General features: G+C 45.9%; 1 protein-coding gene across 1 annotated transcript; it reads right to left on the bottom strand.

Moving 5' to 3' along the window:
• Nucleotides 1-1,317: 1,317 nt before the first annotated feature.
• On the bottom strand, nt 1,318-1,739 carry GNG8 (G protein subunit gamma 8). The gene is made up of 2 exons (XM_029571573.1): nt 1,656-1,739; nt 1,318-1,446 (listed from the first exon to the last, which is right to left on the bottom strand). The coding sequence occupies exons 1-2, from the start codon at nt 1,737-1,739 to the stop codon at nt 1,318-1,320; spliced, it is 213 nt and encodes a 70-aa protein (XP_029427433.1).
• Nucleotides 1,740-15,667: the final 13,928 nt, after the last annotated feature.

A 15,667-nucleotide genomic window follows, 5' to 3' on the forward strand; every position in this document is an offset into this window, starting at 1 on the left:
AAATAAACTTCCACGGCCCAGCCTAGTGGAGACCAGATGGCTCCTAGTCATCAGAGAGAAGCCGAGCCAGTCCTGGTTGGGCCCCCTAGCCTATCCCCGATGTCTTGGAGCTATCTGGTAACCCTACCTCGGAGGTCTCTATGGCACTGGTGACAAAACTCTCTTCCCATCCCATTGTGGAACAGCACATGCACTGATGTTAAGCAGTTTGTCAGAAAGCCTGCTGAGTTTATCACTGAGCAGCCCCCAAGGGTAGGGAATAAAGAGTACAAACCCCGGGAGCCTGCTGACCACCTGCTTACACAGAAAAGTCAGTGTTGTTCTCCTGCCACCAGCTTATGAGTAAAAGGAGCACATCACAGTGTTGTGAGGTCTGGCTGGACCTGGCCTGGTTGTACCTCCAGTGCATCTATGGATATGCAGTCTCTGTCTTCCTAAGAAAAACAGGAACTGAGCATTCATTGGGTGCACTGCTGGTGAAACCAGGACTGGGTGAGCCTGTTCAGTTGACCTGGGTGAAGTGGCAGGACCTTTTCTACATACTGAGTTGCAAAGTGATCCGGCTCGTCCAGTGGAACAAGACTCTGGGCCAGTCCTGGCTTTCTGACACCCCCCTCCCAATTGCCAATGGACAAATTACTAATAATGCTGTAAGCCCTCTTGAGCATTATTTGGAAGAGCGGGCTAAAAATCCAAACTATTTCTATATTTTGAGGGAAGGAATGACCTAGTGTTAGAGCAATGGGTTGCAAACCAGGGCTTAAATCCCACTTCTGCTAACACTCCTTATGTCCTTGGGCAAGTCACTTTATCTCCTGTTGTCTCAGGTATCCACTAGCTTTTAAGCTCTCTGGGGCATGGACCTTTACCTGAAAAATGTTATAAACTGTTCAACTAAAATTGAAATATGATCTAGAAATATAACATTTCTTTTTTATTTTTACACATCCCACAATGCACTGGGTTTGTGAATTAAAAAACCAGGTACTGGTCTAAAAGCTCCTTCCAGAAGTTGTGACACTTCAGAGTTCTTTAGGGGGTGATGGATTGTAGGGGCCTGAAATAACAGGACTGGGAATGGGGATGATTCTTGTTACCATGTTAGAAATGGAAACTTCTCACTTAGGGGTGGATTTACTGAGGCTTTTTCTCCTATCCTGTCTCTGTGGGAAAAATGCTTAAGTAAATCAGGCCCTCTGTGCACCAGATACTCTCTCATCCCAGGATCTGCTTCTTATTTGGGAGTTGATTTTACCCAGCTAAGGTGAGATGCTGGGGAGAAGGGGGGAGAGGGTCATGGATCTTGGGTGTGGGGGGTCACAGCAGGACACAAAAGAGACGCTTCTCTCGGAAGGGGTTCTCCGCCGAAGGTACCGGGGTCACCAGGGGATCTTCCTTGGCGTGAGCTTCACAGAAGGCTAAGAGGTCCGCAGCAGCTTTTGATACCTGTGGAAAAGGAGGAGTTTGTGTGGTTAGAAACCCAGGATTGGATCAGAGCTGGCAGAGTGACAGGGGTTGTGCGTGTACTGCTGTAGGGGTACCCCTGACTGAATGGATACGGAGCAGCAGAGAAGAGGCTTCCAGCCCTCAGGCAACTCGAGGTCACCAGAAGGCAGTTGAGGGTGAGGAACACAGGAAAGAAACTAGGAGTTGACCTTCATGCGATCAATGTTGACTTCAAGCTTCAGCTGCTCCACTGTTTTCCGAGCCTCGGCGATTTTGGCCATGTTGTTGGACATTTCTCAGTGATCAGCCGTCAACCTAATGAGGAAAATCAGATTGAAAGAAAAGGTAGCGAGAATCGATTGGGGGATAGTGCATTGCGACAGCAAATGGCTTGCACAATACAATCATTGCATGACAGTACACCATGATGACGCAGAGTTTGCAGTAGGGTCATTTGGTGACCATGCACTATGATACATGTGATTTGTGCAATAGGACTGAGAATATAAGCTCCATGCTGGGTCACACCAATGGGTCAGATCTTGTCTCCTACCGCGGCCTGTCCAGGTCACTGGGAAGTACTTGGAAGCTCTTAATGAGGAAATCCATTACTTGTTGCTCACTCCTCTATCTATGAGACAGTGATTCCCCAAATCTGTCTGGCTAACAATTGTTCATGGACCTATCCTCCAGAAACTTGTTCAAACCTTTCTTAATCCCAGCTATGCTATTAGCTTTCACCTTGTCCCCTGAAAAAAAAAATTCCACAGCTTCTTTGGGCACTGAAAAAATACTTTTAAAATTTATTTGAAATCCAATTAGTTTCGTGGGTGTGCCCTAGTCCTAGTATTATTTGAAAGGGTAAATAACCATTCCCTATTCACCTGCTTCTTTCCACTCATGATTTTGTAGACTTATATTCCCTCTCAGTTGTCTCTTTCCTAGGTTGAAATGCCCCAACCTATTTAGCCTTTCTTCATAAGGGAGCTGTTCCATCCCTTCATCAGTTGTCTGTGTTGCCCTTCCTTGCACCTGTTTTTGTTCTGCTATATGATCTGTTTTGAGATGGGGCAATCAGAATTGCACACAATACTCAAGATGTGGCCACACTATGGATCAATAAAGAGGCATTATGTTATTCCCACTTTTATTTGCTGTTCCGTCCAGAATAATTCTTAACGCTCTGTTTGCTTTTTTTTTTTTTTTATCTCTCCTTCACGCTGAGCTGAGGATTTCCACGTATTGTCCACAATGACTCCAAGATTCTTTCCCTGAGTCACTCCTAATGTGGAACCCTGCATTGTGTACAGATATTGTAGGCTTATTTTTCACTTGTGTGCATCACTTTGGACATCACATTTCATCTATTTGTATGCTCAGTCCCTCAGCCTTGCAAAGTTCTGCAATTCCTCACAATCAGCTCATTTTTCTTTTATTATCATAAAAATAATTTATTAAGACTTAATGTAAATACAATAAGCCAATAAACCTAAAACAGAACATCAGCCTAGTAAGAGATGAGTGGAACTGGCAGGACAGATCAGAGAAGGAGCTTAAAGAGAGACTCAGCATTAAAAAACAAAACAAAAAAATAAACACCTACTATAGGTGAATTCTAATACATTTTTAGGCCTAGTCGGGCCTGTTCTCGATACTTGTATTCACATAATCCTTTGGCCCAGTGGCATCTATTGGGGGGGGAGGGGGGGCAAAAGGACAGCAACATGGCATTTCCACACATCATGCCCACTCACCAGCACAGCCCTCCTATCTCTAAATTTATAAGATGGTGCTTCTTTAATCTCCACACGTCATGAAAACAATTATCCCTCATGACTGCCCCCTTTAGATCCATTTGATAAGGAGTAGCCTAATGGCTAGTACAGTGGACTGTAAACCATATCCAGCAAAATTCAAATTCCACTGCCACTTCTTGAGACGTTAGACAAATCACTTCATCCCCCATGATCTCAAGTAACTTCCTACAGTGCCCGGATGTGATCCATCTCATCACTCTCCATTGTCTCAGGTATAGATTTACTGATGATTAAACCCTGTGTGTCGTGTGATTTTTCAGCCTGAAACATGTCCCTATTACAATGAGCTGCTTTGCATAACATTTACATGCATGAATTTTGCAAATCCATGCAGAGCAGCTCATGCATATCTAATCCTATGCAAATAAAACAACGCAGCTGATTTAGAAAAAGATCAACCCCCATTATTTTACTGCGCTTGAGGGAGATGCTGTTATTTTACCATAGGAGCATTGAGACGCAAGCGTGGGACCCTGATGGCCCCCCCTCTCAAATCACAGCAAATGTCCCCCATGTGTCTTTTGAGAATCCCCACCGCTTGTAGAGGTGGCTTGGGCCCGCAAAAGTAAAAAAAATAAAAGTCCATGAAAACACAAGGCGAAGTCCATGGACTTTGACCCTATCACATGATAGGGGCAAGGTCAGGTTGACGCCATTTTGGATAATGGTGTTGGCCAAGCCTGGAGCTAGGAGATGCTCCAGACCCACTAGGGTCTTCTTTTCTGGTTGGGCATGGAAGAGGGGCTGCGGGGACGACTAGACCTAGGGATTTTAAAAAATGTTGGTGAGGGAAAGGTAGGCTGATGGGGGGATTATTGGAAGAGCTGGGTTGCGCTTAGGTTGGGGGATGATTTTAACACCTAGGGGAGGGAGTGCGAAGTGGGGCATCACCATGCATTTTCATGCACTTCTATTTTTTACTTTTGGGGTTCGGAGCCAACTCTACAGGCAGTGGGGATCTCAAAACACCTCTGGGAGGGAATTTGCCCCTGAAGGAAAGCTTTTTTTGACCTCATGCTCTTTAACACAGTGGCGGGCCACCATCGCATGACTAGGCCTGTTTCACTATGTGATTTTGGTTGCGCATTTCTCCCGTGATAAAAATAATTGCGCAGCGCAACCGCCATGATTGCAGCAATATTTTGTCAGGGAGTGGTCCACCCCACCCCTGTGCTATTTTGCTCTTCCCATGATAAAATATTGTGGCTTCATAAATGACCCTGTTAGATTGTAAGCCCTTCGGGAGATAGGGAAATACCTACAGAACCCAAATGTAATGTGCTTTGAAGGGCCTGAAAAAGCAGCAAATAAATCAAATAAATAAAACAAATAAAATGCCATCATAATTTCTCTTTTTAAATTTAAATACTATGCCAGTAATTTTATTTCTTATTCTCCCTCCAATGATGATATCATTCTTGATTGTGTTATGATCACTATTACAAAGCAGCTCCATCGCTATGTGCTATAGCATCGGTCAGTGACAGTGCACCATGACAGCACATGAATTTTGCACTAATATTGTTCAGTGACAATGCACGATAAGAACATAACAATTGCCATACTGGGTCAGACTGAGAGGACATTAAGCCCAATATCCTGTCTCGAAATGTGGCCAATCCAGGTCACAAGTACCTGGCAGGATCCCATGCTGCTAACGCTGAGGGATAAATAATGGCTGTCGCCAACTCTACCTGGTTAATAATAGTTTAAGGACCTTTCTTCAAAGAACTTGTCCAAATCTTTTTCAAACCCAGCAGCACTAACTGCCTTAACCACATTCTTTGGCAATGAATTACAGAGCTTAATTGTGCATTGAGCGAAAAAGAATTTTCTCCAATTTGTTTTAAATGTGCTATTTACTAACTCCATAGAGTGTCCCTAGTCTTTGTTATTATTTGAAAGAATAAATAACTGATTCACATCTACCTGTTCTATTCCACTCATGATTTTATAGATTTCTATCTTATCCCCCTCACTGTCTCTTCTCCAGCTGAAAAGCCATAAACTCTTAAGCCTTTCTTTATAGGGGAGTTGTCCCTTCTCCTTTACCATTTTAGACACCCATTTTTGTACCTCTTCCAGTACAGCTATATTTTTTTGAGTTGTGGTGATCAGAATTGCACAAACTACTCTAGATGTGGTCTCCCCATGGTGTGATGAGAGCAGTGGCATACTAAGGGGGGGCATTCTGCCCCGGGGTGACACAGGGGAGGGGTGCCATTGCCATCAGCAGGAAGATCCCATGGTGGTGCAGAGAAGTGACATGCTGACAGAGTTCCCACTCCCCACCAGAAAAAGTGAGTTCCTGTGGTGCCACTGGCATTTCCTCTGAGCCGGCGGCAAATGAAGAAACCCTGCAGTGTTGCCATCATTTTCCCAGTGCTGGTGGCAGATGAAGAGGCACTTCTGTGCAGCCAGCAGCTGAAAAAGAGGTCTAAAATGTGTGTGAGAGAGTGAGAGACTGGCCCTGTGAGAGTGAGTGCCTATGAGAGGGTGTGTGTGTGTGTATGAGAGGATGTGTGTGTGTTTGTGTGTGTATGAGAAGGTGTGTATATGCGTGTGTATGAAAGGGTGCCTGTGTGTGTGAGGGAGTCTGTGTATGTGTGTGTATGAGAGAGTGCTTGTGTGTGTGTGTGAGGATGTGTGTGTGTGTGTGTGTGTGTGTGAGAAGGTAAGGATGTGTGTGGGTGTATATGAGAAGGTGAGGATGTATGTATGTGTAAAAGGGTGCCTGTGTGTGTGAGGGTATCTGTGTGTGTGTGTGTGTGTGTGTGTATGAGAGGTGCCTGTGTGTCTGTGTCTGTGAGTGCCTGTGTGGGTTTCTGTGAGAGTGTCTGTACCTGCACCTGAGCATGTGTGCCTGTATATATGTGTGTGAGAGGGATTACGCTCTCCTCCTCCTCATTAGTGTTTGGTAATTCTATTTATCAGCTGTTTTGATATGTATATTTTTGTATGGTTTTACTATTTTGATTGATTTATATTTCTTGATTGTATTGTTTTGAGGAATAGTGATGTTCTGCTTTTCCATTATTGCACCAGATGCAGAATCTGGCTTGTGGTTTCCAGTTCAGTTTTTATCTGCATGTGTGTGTGTGTGTTAGTATGTGTGTGTTTGAGAGAGAGAGAAACACATAGAGGAAGCAAGTGTGTGTGTTAGTGTGTGAGAGAGACACACAGAGGAAGCAAGTGCTTGTGTATATGTTAGTGTGTGTGTGTGTGAGAGAGAGAGAGAGAGACAGAGGAAGCAAGTGTGTGTGTTAGTGTGATGAGAAAGAGAAGAAGCATATTTGTGTGAGAAGGAGATAGAGGAAGTGTGTACTTGTGTGTGTGAGAGAGTCACAGAGAGACATATACATGCATGCCCCAGTCTATGACAATCTTAGGATGACAAATATGGAGAGTGAGAGATTTTTTAAATCCTTATTAGTTTTAATTATTGGGTGTTATTTGATGTGTCTGCTGTTTTGAAATATTTTATCAATGTTTAGGAAATTTTAAAATTATATACGGGGGGTACTAAAGGAAGTATCCGCCCTGGGTGCCAAATATTTTAGGTATGCCACTGATGCAGAGGTATTATGATATTCTCCGTTTTATTCTCTATTCTTTTTCTAATAATTTCTAACATTTTGTTTGCAACCACTGCCACACACTGAACTGAGGATTTCAAAGTATTGTCCACAATGACACCCAAATCCTTTTCCTGGGTTATAACTCCTAATGTGGAATCTAACATCATGTAAAAACTGTGTAGGTTACTTTTCCCAATGTGCATCATTTTGCACTTGTCCACATCAAATTTCATCTGCCATTTGAATGCCCAATCTTCCAGTCTGACAAGGTCTTCCTGTAATTTCTCACAATCCGCTTGTGATTTCACTACTTGGATTAATTTTGTGTCATCTGCTACTCTTTAGTTTGACAGTCTGTCCTATTACATTATCTAGGTTCACCTTAATTTGTTTCAGTTCTTCTGAATTGTCACCATTAAATACCATTTCCGGCACAGGTATCTCCCCGACATCCTCTTCAGTAAATACCAAAGCAAAGAATTCATTTAGTCTTTCTGCTATAAACTTTGTCTTCCCTAAGTGCCCCTTTAACCTAACTGATGCAGATATATTTTATTAATGTTTTATTATTTTGCCTGTACGGTCAGCTTCTTTTTAAATTCTCTTTTTGCATGCATTATCAATGTTTTACATCTAACTTGCCAGTGATTATGCTTTTTCCTATTTTCTTCAGATGGATCCTTTTTCCAATTGTTTAAAGAATTTCTTTTGGCTAAAATAGCATCTTTCACCTCACATTTTAACCATGTTGACAGTCGTTTGACCTTCCTTCCACTTTTTCTAATGCATGGAATACATCTGGTCTGGGCTTCCAAGATGGTATTTTTAAACAATGTCCACGCCTGATGTAAATTCTTTCCCTTAGTGGTTGCACTTTGTAGTATTTCCAACTGTTTCCTAATTATATCAAAGTTTCCCTTTTGAAAGTTAAATGTTGGAACAGTAGATTTACTTAATGTCCTCCCTCTAGTCATTAACTCAAATTTAATCGCATTTTGATCACTAATGCCGAGTAGTCCCACTATTGTTACTTCTCGCATCCTGGGTTCCACTAAGAATTAGGTCTAAAATAGCTCCCCTCTCATCAGTTCCCAGATCAGCTGCTTCATGAAGGAATCATTTATTTATCTAGAAATTTTACCTCCCTAGCATGTCCTGATGTGACATTTACCCATTCACTATTGGAGTAATTGAAATCTACCATTATAGTGCTGCCAAAATTGTTAGATTCCCTAGTGGTGCATTGTCACTGACCAATCCTAGTACTCGTGGTTTAGGATTGGCACATGGATTTTGCACTAGCTGCCACATATTTTAGCTTCCCTAGTGGTGCATTGTCACTGACCAGTTTCTTCTGCCCATTGGTCAGTGTCAGTGCACATGGGTTTTGCACTGCAGGTAATGATGTCACTGCAGTATGCTGGAAGAGGCAGGGGTGGGAAGATCCTGTTCTAAGTCAGAGCCCTTACTGATTTGATGCAGGTAATAGCCTGGAAACTGAAGACTGCCTGTACCTGCTAAGAGAGGAGATGGGCTGCAAAGCTGACACTGTACAAGTTGTAAAAGACAAAGTGCCTGCATCAGTGAGCTTACAGTTCATAGAGCAGTTAAATAACTTTCTGCAGTTCAGCTGGGGAATAGATAGATAGGGCTCTCCAAGTTTCTCAGTCCTACAGATATCAAGGCAGCCTCACCAGTGCCAAAAGGCCTCAGTCTTTGTCATCAATGGTTGACACCTATTCTCCTCCAGGTTCCTATGGCTACTAATTATGCACTGAATCCCTGCGCATAGGTTAAATTAATTTTCTCTAACCCTGGGGCAGATAAACAGGTTGAATATGCCCCTGGGAAAACTGCAATTCCTGATGTAACAGTCACCTTCAGGGACAGTGAACAGAGAAATACTGAGGAGGGAGGGAAGGATGTAATCCAGGAGGGAGAAGGAATGTGGGGAGAGAGGCAGAGAGCTGAAGAGGGAGGAAGAGAAGGAAGGTAAAGGGAGAGGGTGAGTGATTAGGGAGGTGGGGAGAGAGGAGACTGACAGAGGAAGGGGAAAAAGAAGTTAGGGAGGAGGGCTGATGAGGAAGGGAGAGGGCAGAGAAGCAAGGTGGGGAGAAAGGGTGCTGATAGGACAGGAAGAAAGAAGGTAGGGAGAGAGGGTGATGAAGGAGGAAAAAAAGGAGGTGGGGAGAGAGGGCACTGATAAGTGGGGGAGGAGGGAAAATGAGAGCTGATGGAAGGAGAGAAGGAATGTGTGAAAAGAGGAGAGACTGAAGTTGGGAGTAATGAACAGAGCAATGGGGGAGAGAGGATTAAGGGGAAAAGAGTGAGGTCATTAATAAAAGGAAGAGAAGAGGAAAGAAACAGGAAAAGAGGAGGAAGAGGAGGAGGGGAAGCTGCTGTTCCTTTATGAGTTGTAGGGACAAGCCCTCCACTTTTTTTTCCTTGTCTCTTATAACCATAAGAGTCATCTCTCCGGCAACTGTAAGACACGCAATGAGATTTCAGTTCTTACAATCTAGGTTGATGCTGTGACATAGGTGTGTGTGTGTGTGGTTGTGTGTGTGTGTGTGAGTGATGGTAGGTGAGTTGGGGGGGGGAGTGTTGCTCAGTACCCTGGGAGGGAGATGGAAGGGAGCAGTGGGAGGCCCAGCTGGTGCCACACTAATAAATTAGTGAGGTTTGAGAAGAAAGGGAAGTGATCAGCCTGGCAGCAGCAGGACTATCCAGGAATGGCTAATTAAAAGGCTGCAGTACCTGCTCTGCTGCCAGTCATTCTGCCAGAGGCAGGATAATTACTGCGAGGGCATGGGCCACCCGCTGCCAGGACCGGATGAGGAGAAAGATCAGGGCAGCGTGGGCTGCCCGATGGGGCTGCAGAAAAGAAGACAGTTCCCAGTGAAGTGAGCGCTGGAGCTGGGATGTGGGGCAGGGGGCAGGAAATAGGCAGAGACGTCCATGCAGGCACACAGGCGAGCAAAAGCACACACCTCGAATTCCAGGGGATATTTTCATTGATATAACAGGATCTAGGGGAAAGTGTGATAAAGGTGCCCCCCCCTCCCCCACACACACAGACACAGACACCTGAGAGTCCCCACCTCGCCTGTGTCCTCTGCATGCAGTTTTCTGTGGTTTAAATCTGGGATTGGCATTGTCTGGTGACAATGCTACACACACACACCAATTCGGAGATTATTGTAATGCACTGTCACCCACAATCAATCCGAATTCTCCGGGGTGAGAGTGGGCGATGCATAGCAGCTGGATGGTTGCACTTTGTGGGAGTTTTGCACAGTTCTGGTTCAGTTCTCCCATTCTCTTCCTTTGCCCCCCTTCTGTGAGCTACGCAGGCATCACTTCCCTCCGTGACTATGTTATGGGGGTATCTGGACCCGCCTCCATTCTCATCACACAGAGCATTTACACTCTCAGTATCCATCCGTCCCATGGGCGTATCTATAATTCATCTCACAGGCTCCTTGGTCCCCTCCATATTAATCCTGCTAAAATGCTAACAACCCTTGCCTGTCCTTGGATTAACCTGTACCAAATTACAGATCCTGACCCCACACTACATCCTCCAGGACCTTCAGATCAGGCACTTGCCAGGAAGGATAGGTACCGGGTTAGCAGAAGAAATGATGGACAGCAAGAGAAACAGAAACAGGAGAGGAGAGTTACACAAGATCCCGTGACTGAGGGTTCTACCTGGTGGACATGTGGACAGGACAGACAGAGGGGAGAGAAGCCTAGAGCTGGATGGAGAAAGTGATAAATGGATGGACAAACGGATAGCAAGCTGCAGCTGCTCTCACCTGTTGCTGAAGATTCTGTACCTCACCCACAGGTAGATGGATGGACAGACAGACGGATGGATGGAGGGGAGAAGGAAGCTCTCTCCACCTGTTGCTGAAAGCACCGTGCCTCTCGGTGCTTCTGTCTTTCTGCATCTCTCGATAAAGTGGAAAGGTGACAGATTTCTTAACAAGCTGCCGCCCCCCCTGAGCTCAGAGAGATGTCCTGAAGTTCCCCACAGACGACAGTAAGAGTCCCTCCCTCCTGCCCTCCTCCTTCCCTTCCTCCCTCCCCGTCCCAGCAGGGGAAAACACAGAAGCTGCAAATCATCCATGCCTCCCTCTGCTGCTGGTGCACAGTCGCATGGGATACATATATGCACACACGCACAAGCACGCCGTATACACAAAAGGGCCTGCAAATGACCCCCTGCTTTCCTCTCTTCAGAGAGACTACTATTAATCATTTAGACAGGGCTACAGGATGTAAGTTGCTCTTGCATGATGGCTTCCTGATGAGACCCTGATGGGAAGAAGTAAGTGCAAAAGCTGTTTAGGCCTGGACTTTCCAAAAGGCACGGTAGGCCCTGTGCCTAGGGCAGCAAAAAATCTGCCTTCCAGCTGTGCCCAGTCTAATTCAGCACAGAAGAGCTCTCTGCTTCCTGATCCAGCTGCAGGAAACAGGAGGGGAGGGGTGAGGCTGGAGCAGACAGAACAAAGGGGGATATTTGGGGGGAGGTTAGAAGGGGGCTGAGTAGGGGATCATTGGGGATTGAGCAGGGGGGTGCTGGGAGATGAAAGGGGCTTTGCAGAGAAGGGAACAGGGCAGTAGGGAGGCAGAGTTTGTGTGTGTGTGTGAGAGAGAAGGGATTGGGGCTGGGAGAGGGGCTGTGAGGAGGAGCAGGACTGGAGCATGGTAGGGACACCCAGCTCCCCCCCCCCCCCCCAGCCCCAATACTGTCATTCAGACACTCCTTCCCTGGACCTTGGATTCTATTTCCCAAATCCCAGAATCTTCCTTCCTTCTCCCAGATCCTGGAATCCTAAACAACTTGTGGGGCAGACTGGATGGACCATTTCACCCTTAACTAATCCTAGATCCTCCCTCCTCTGATCCGCCTCCCTCCTCTTCCTCATCCCAGATTCCTGATTCTCTCCGAGCCTCCATGATTGTCCCCATCCCCAGTCCTCTCTCTCGCGCTCTCTTTCTCCTTCTTCCATTCTCCATCCCCAGTTCTCTCTTCTTCTCACTCTCCCCTCCATAATCCTTAATTCTCCCTCTCCTCTTTCATTCCTGGCCCTTTCACCTCTCCCCATCCCAACCTCCTCCCTGCTCTGATACTTGAGATCTCTTTCCCTCATGCAATAAAACAAAATAAATTCCACAGACACAAGTAAGTTTGGAAAACTAGTTTTATAATATAATATAAAAGATGGAAATGTTTGTCATTGTGCTTCAAAGATTTCTAATTCCTGCTGCAGGAAAACTGTGGGGCTGTGCCTTATCTTCTGCTCCCTGTTGTCCGACCTTTTTTGGAGAAGGAAGGGGCAACAAACAGTGCCTAGGGGCGACAAAAACCTAAATCTATCACTGAGGCATCATGTGATGGCTTCCTGATGAGGGCTGGATGGGACAGAGGAAGAAAGGCCATGTGGGATGCTTCCTGATGAGGGTCGGGAATGACCGAAGGAGAAAGGCCATGTATGATGAGTTCCTGATGAGGGCCAGATGAAACGGAGGAAGAAAGGAGTGTGTGATGACTTCCTGATAAGGACTGCATGGGACAGAGGAAGAATGGCCATGTGTGATGGATTCCTGGTGAGTGCTGGATGGGACAAAGGAAAAAAGGCCATGAGGGATGTTTCCTGATGAGGGTTGGGCAGGACGGAGGGAGAAAAGCCATGTATGATGAGTTCCTGATGAGGGCCAGATGGGACGGAGGAAGAAGGGCCATGTGGGAAGCTTCCTGATGAGGGTCGGGCAGGACCGAAGGAGAAAGGCAGTGTATGATGAGTTCCTGATGAGGGTCAGATGAGACGGAGGAAGAAAGGAGTGTGTGATGACTTCCTGATAAAGACTGCATGGGACAGAGGAAGAATGGCCATGTGTGATGGATTCCTGATGAGTGCTGGATGGGAGGGATGAAGAAAGGCCATGTGTGATGGCTTCCTGATGAAGGATGGATGGTAGGGTGGGGGAAAGGCTGTGTGTGATGGCTTCCCGATGAGGGCTGGATGGGATGGAAGGAGAAAAGCCATGTGTATTGGTTTCTTGATGAGGGATGGAGAGAGAAAGGCCATGTTTGATGACTTCGTGATATGGGATGGAGAGAGAGAGGCCATGTGTGATGGCTTCCTGATGAGGGCTGGATGGGATGAAGGGAGAAAGGCCGAATGTGATGATTTCTTGATGGCTGGACGGGAGGGAAAGAGAAAGGCCATGTGTGATGATTTCCTGCTGAGGGACGAACAGAATGGAGGGAGAAAGACCATGTGTGATGGCTTCCTGATGAGGGCTGGACGGGAGGGAAGAAGAAAGGCTTTGTGTGATGATTTCTTGATGAGAGCCAAATGCGACGGAGGAAGAAAAGGCTATCTGTGATAGTTTCTTTTTTATTTTTAACCCTGCAGTTTCCTCCTGCTCTTTTGGACTTAGTCAGAACAGGGCCTAAGATCTGGTGCTGTGAGCCTTCATTCACACTTATCTGGGGATTTTAGTGCAATCACTGCAGAGATGGTCTTAGCTGGAAGCCATGCACCAGGGCTTCTTCCAGAGCCTTAAAACCAACCACTAGGTGTCGCCAATGACCAAGGGAGCAGAAGACCCAAGTCATTGCGTCTAGCAGTGCACAGCAATAGCAATGAACCACTATGCCAGCTCAGGATTGGATTGGATTGGATAAGTTCTTGGAGGAGAAGTCCATTACCTGCTATTAAGTTCAATTAGAGAATAGCCACTGCCATTAGCAATGGTTACATGGAATAGACTTAGTTTTTGGGTACTTGCCAGGTTCTTATGGCCTGGATTGGCCACTGTTGGAAACAGGATGCTGGGCTTGATGGACCCTTGGTCTGACCCAGTATGGCATTTTCTTATGTTCCTGATGAGAACTGGATGGGAAGGTGTAAAAATAGAGGCTTTATGAGATGGCTCCCTGAGGAAAGTCTGATGTGGAACAAGGAGAGAGGCTGTGGGTGATGGCTCCCTGATGAGAATCAGTATATCTGTGTATAACCCTTTCTGTTATTGCAGTGCTGATATTCCCCACATTGGGGTGATGCAGGACAAAGGTTTATGGACACTGAGATCTGTCCACAGTTATGTGTGATGTGAAGTCACGCATCCTGGGTGCAATCCTGATACTGCACAGAGGGTAGAAAATAGAAAATATAAGCACACAGAGACACACAGTAACCTCCTCTTCCTCAGATACACACACACACACACACACACACATAAATGTAGACACATGTAGACACATAGAGACAGACATACAAACACACAGAGACACAGACACACATACTCATAGAAACAGAGACACACAGACTCTCAGATACACATACATATAAACTCTTATATAGATTCACATACAAACAGACACATTCAGGCTCAGGTACACTCACATATACACAGACACTCACATGCCTACACTCATACACAAACTTGTACACACAATTCACCTCTGGTACTGAGCTGAGTGTAGGAGTAGAGTTGCCCACATGAGGGCACTGCTGGACAGTGTTGACAGCAGGTTTTAGGGTTATAGCAGGACCCTGGAACTGATGGAGCAGCACAGACACCACAGGGAGCAGACGAATCCCAGCGTTAACCCTTCAACGCCCAACCCAGCCCACTGAGTTTGGATGTAATGCGCTGGATAGACTTCAGTGCAGAGCCTGTGTGAAAAGCATTCCAGTCTCAGGGCTGCTGTCAGTTCAATGTCAAATCCCAGGCTGAGGCTGGGCGAGGAGTGTCAGGGAAGATGAGACCCTCGAGCCCCCTCCCCTCAGCCACAGACTGTGGGGGCTGGGACGGGTGATGGCAGGAGAGATGAGTCCCTCAGTCACAGACAGTCTGAGGCTGGGACAGCGGTGCCATGGAGACGAGGCCCTCAATCACACACAGTCCAAGGCAGGGACAACAGTGCCCTCGGTCACGGACAGTCTGAGGCTGGGAGAGCAGCGTTAGGGAGAAGAGAGTGAGACAGTGTGATACTGAGACTATAGCGGCGTCAGGTTGATGGAGCTCTTACTTATACACAGTTTGAGGCTGGATGACAACTGCAGGGGGTTGAGCCTCTCGCTCGCAGGCCCAGTGTTTACATTCTGTATTTCTGATCCGAGTGTATGAAACGGTTTACATTTCATTCCACTGTCGGTTTCTCTGCATGAAGAATAACAGAAGCCAAACGTGTTTTTAAAATTAGCCTTCTGGGAAGAGGGCCAGAGAGAGAGAGAAAGAAAGCAGGAAAACCATGGGGACAGAAAAAGTGAGCAAGGAAGGGATGAGGCAGATGGAAGGAGCGGAGGAAGGGTAGTGGTGTCTCCAGACAGAGAATTTGGGAAGGGAGGGAGTACAAGCTAAGTATGGAGCAGAGCAAGTCAAAGTGACATTTCCACACATCACACCCACCACCACAACTCGATCCCCTGCCTTTAAATTGGCTATAAAAACATAAGAAAAAGTCCCAAGGACCATCTGTACAATTAAACTTTCAGCCACCCAGTAAAACCAACGGGATATTTCCGATTATAACTCACCATACAAAAAAATATATATTCAAATTCACATGACACCTCAGAATCAGTAACATAAAAACCTTTCACTGCCAGACATTTGCAAAGGTAACACAAATCCTGAAAAAAAGACACAGAAGGTATATAGCAAACCTGCCATCCATAATAGCACTAACTTCTAGGTCTCAAACAGCAACAATCCTTCCTGAGAAAGGGCAGAACTGCAAATATTACTACAAGCCCTAGAAAACCGATACACCAACCAGACTGCTATAGAGTCTTACAGACACTA

This window comes from Rhinatrema bivittatum, chromosome 11 (genome assembly GCF_901001135.1).
Source record: "Rhinatrema bivittatum chromosome 11, aRhiBiv1.1, whole genome shotgun sequence".
NCBI classification, from domain to species: domain Eukaryota; kingdom Metazoa; phylum Chordata; class Amphibia; order Gymnophiona; family Rhinatrematidae; genus Rhinatrema; species Rhinatrema bivittatum.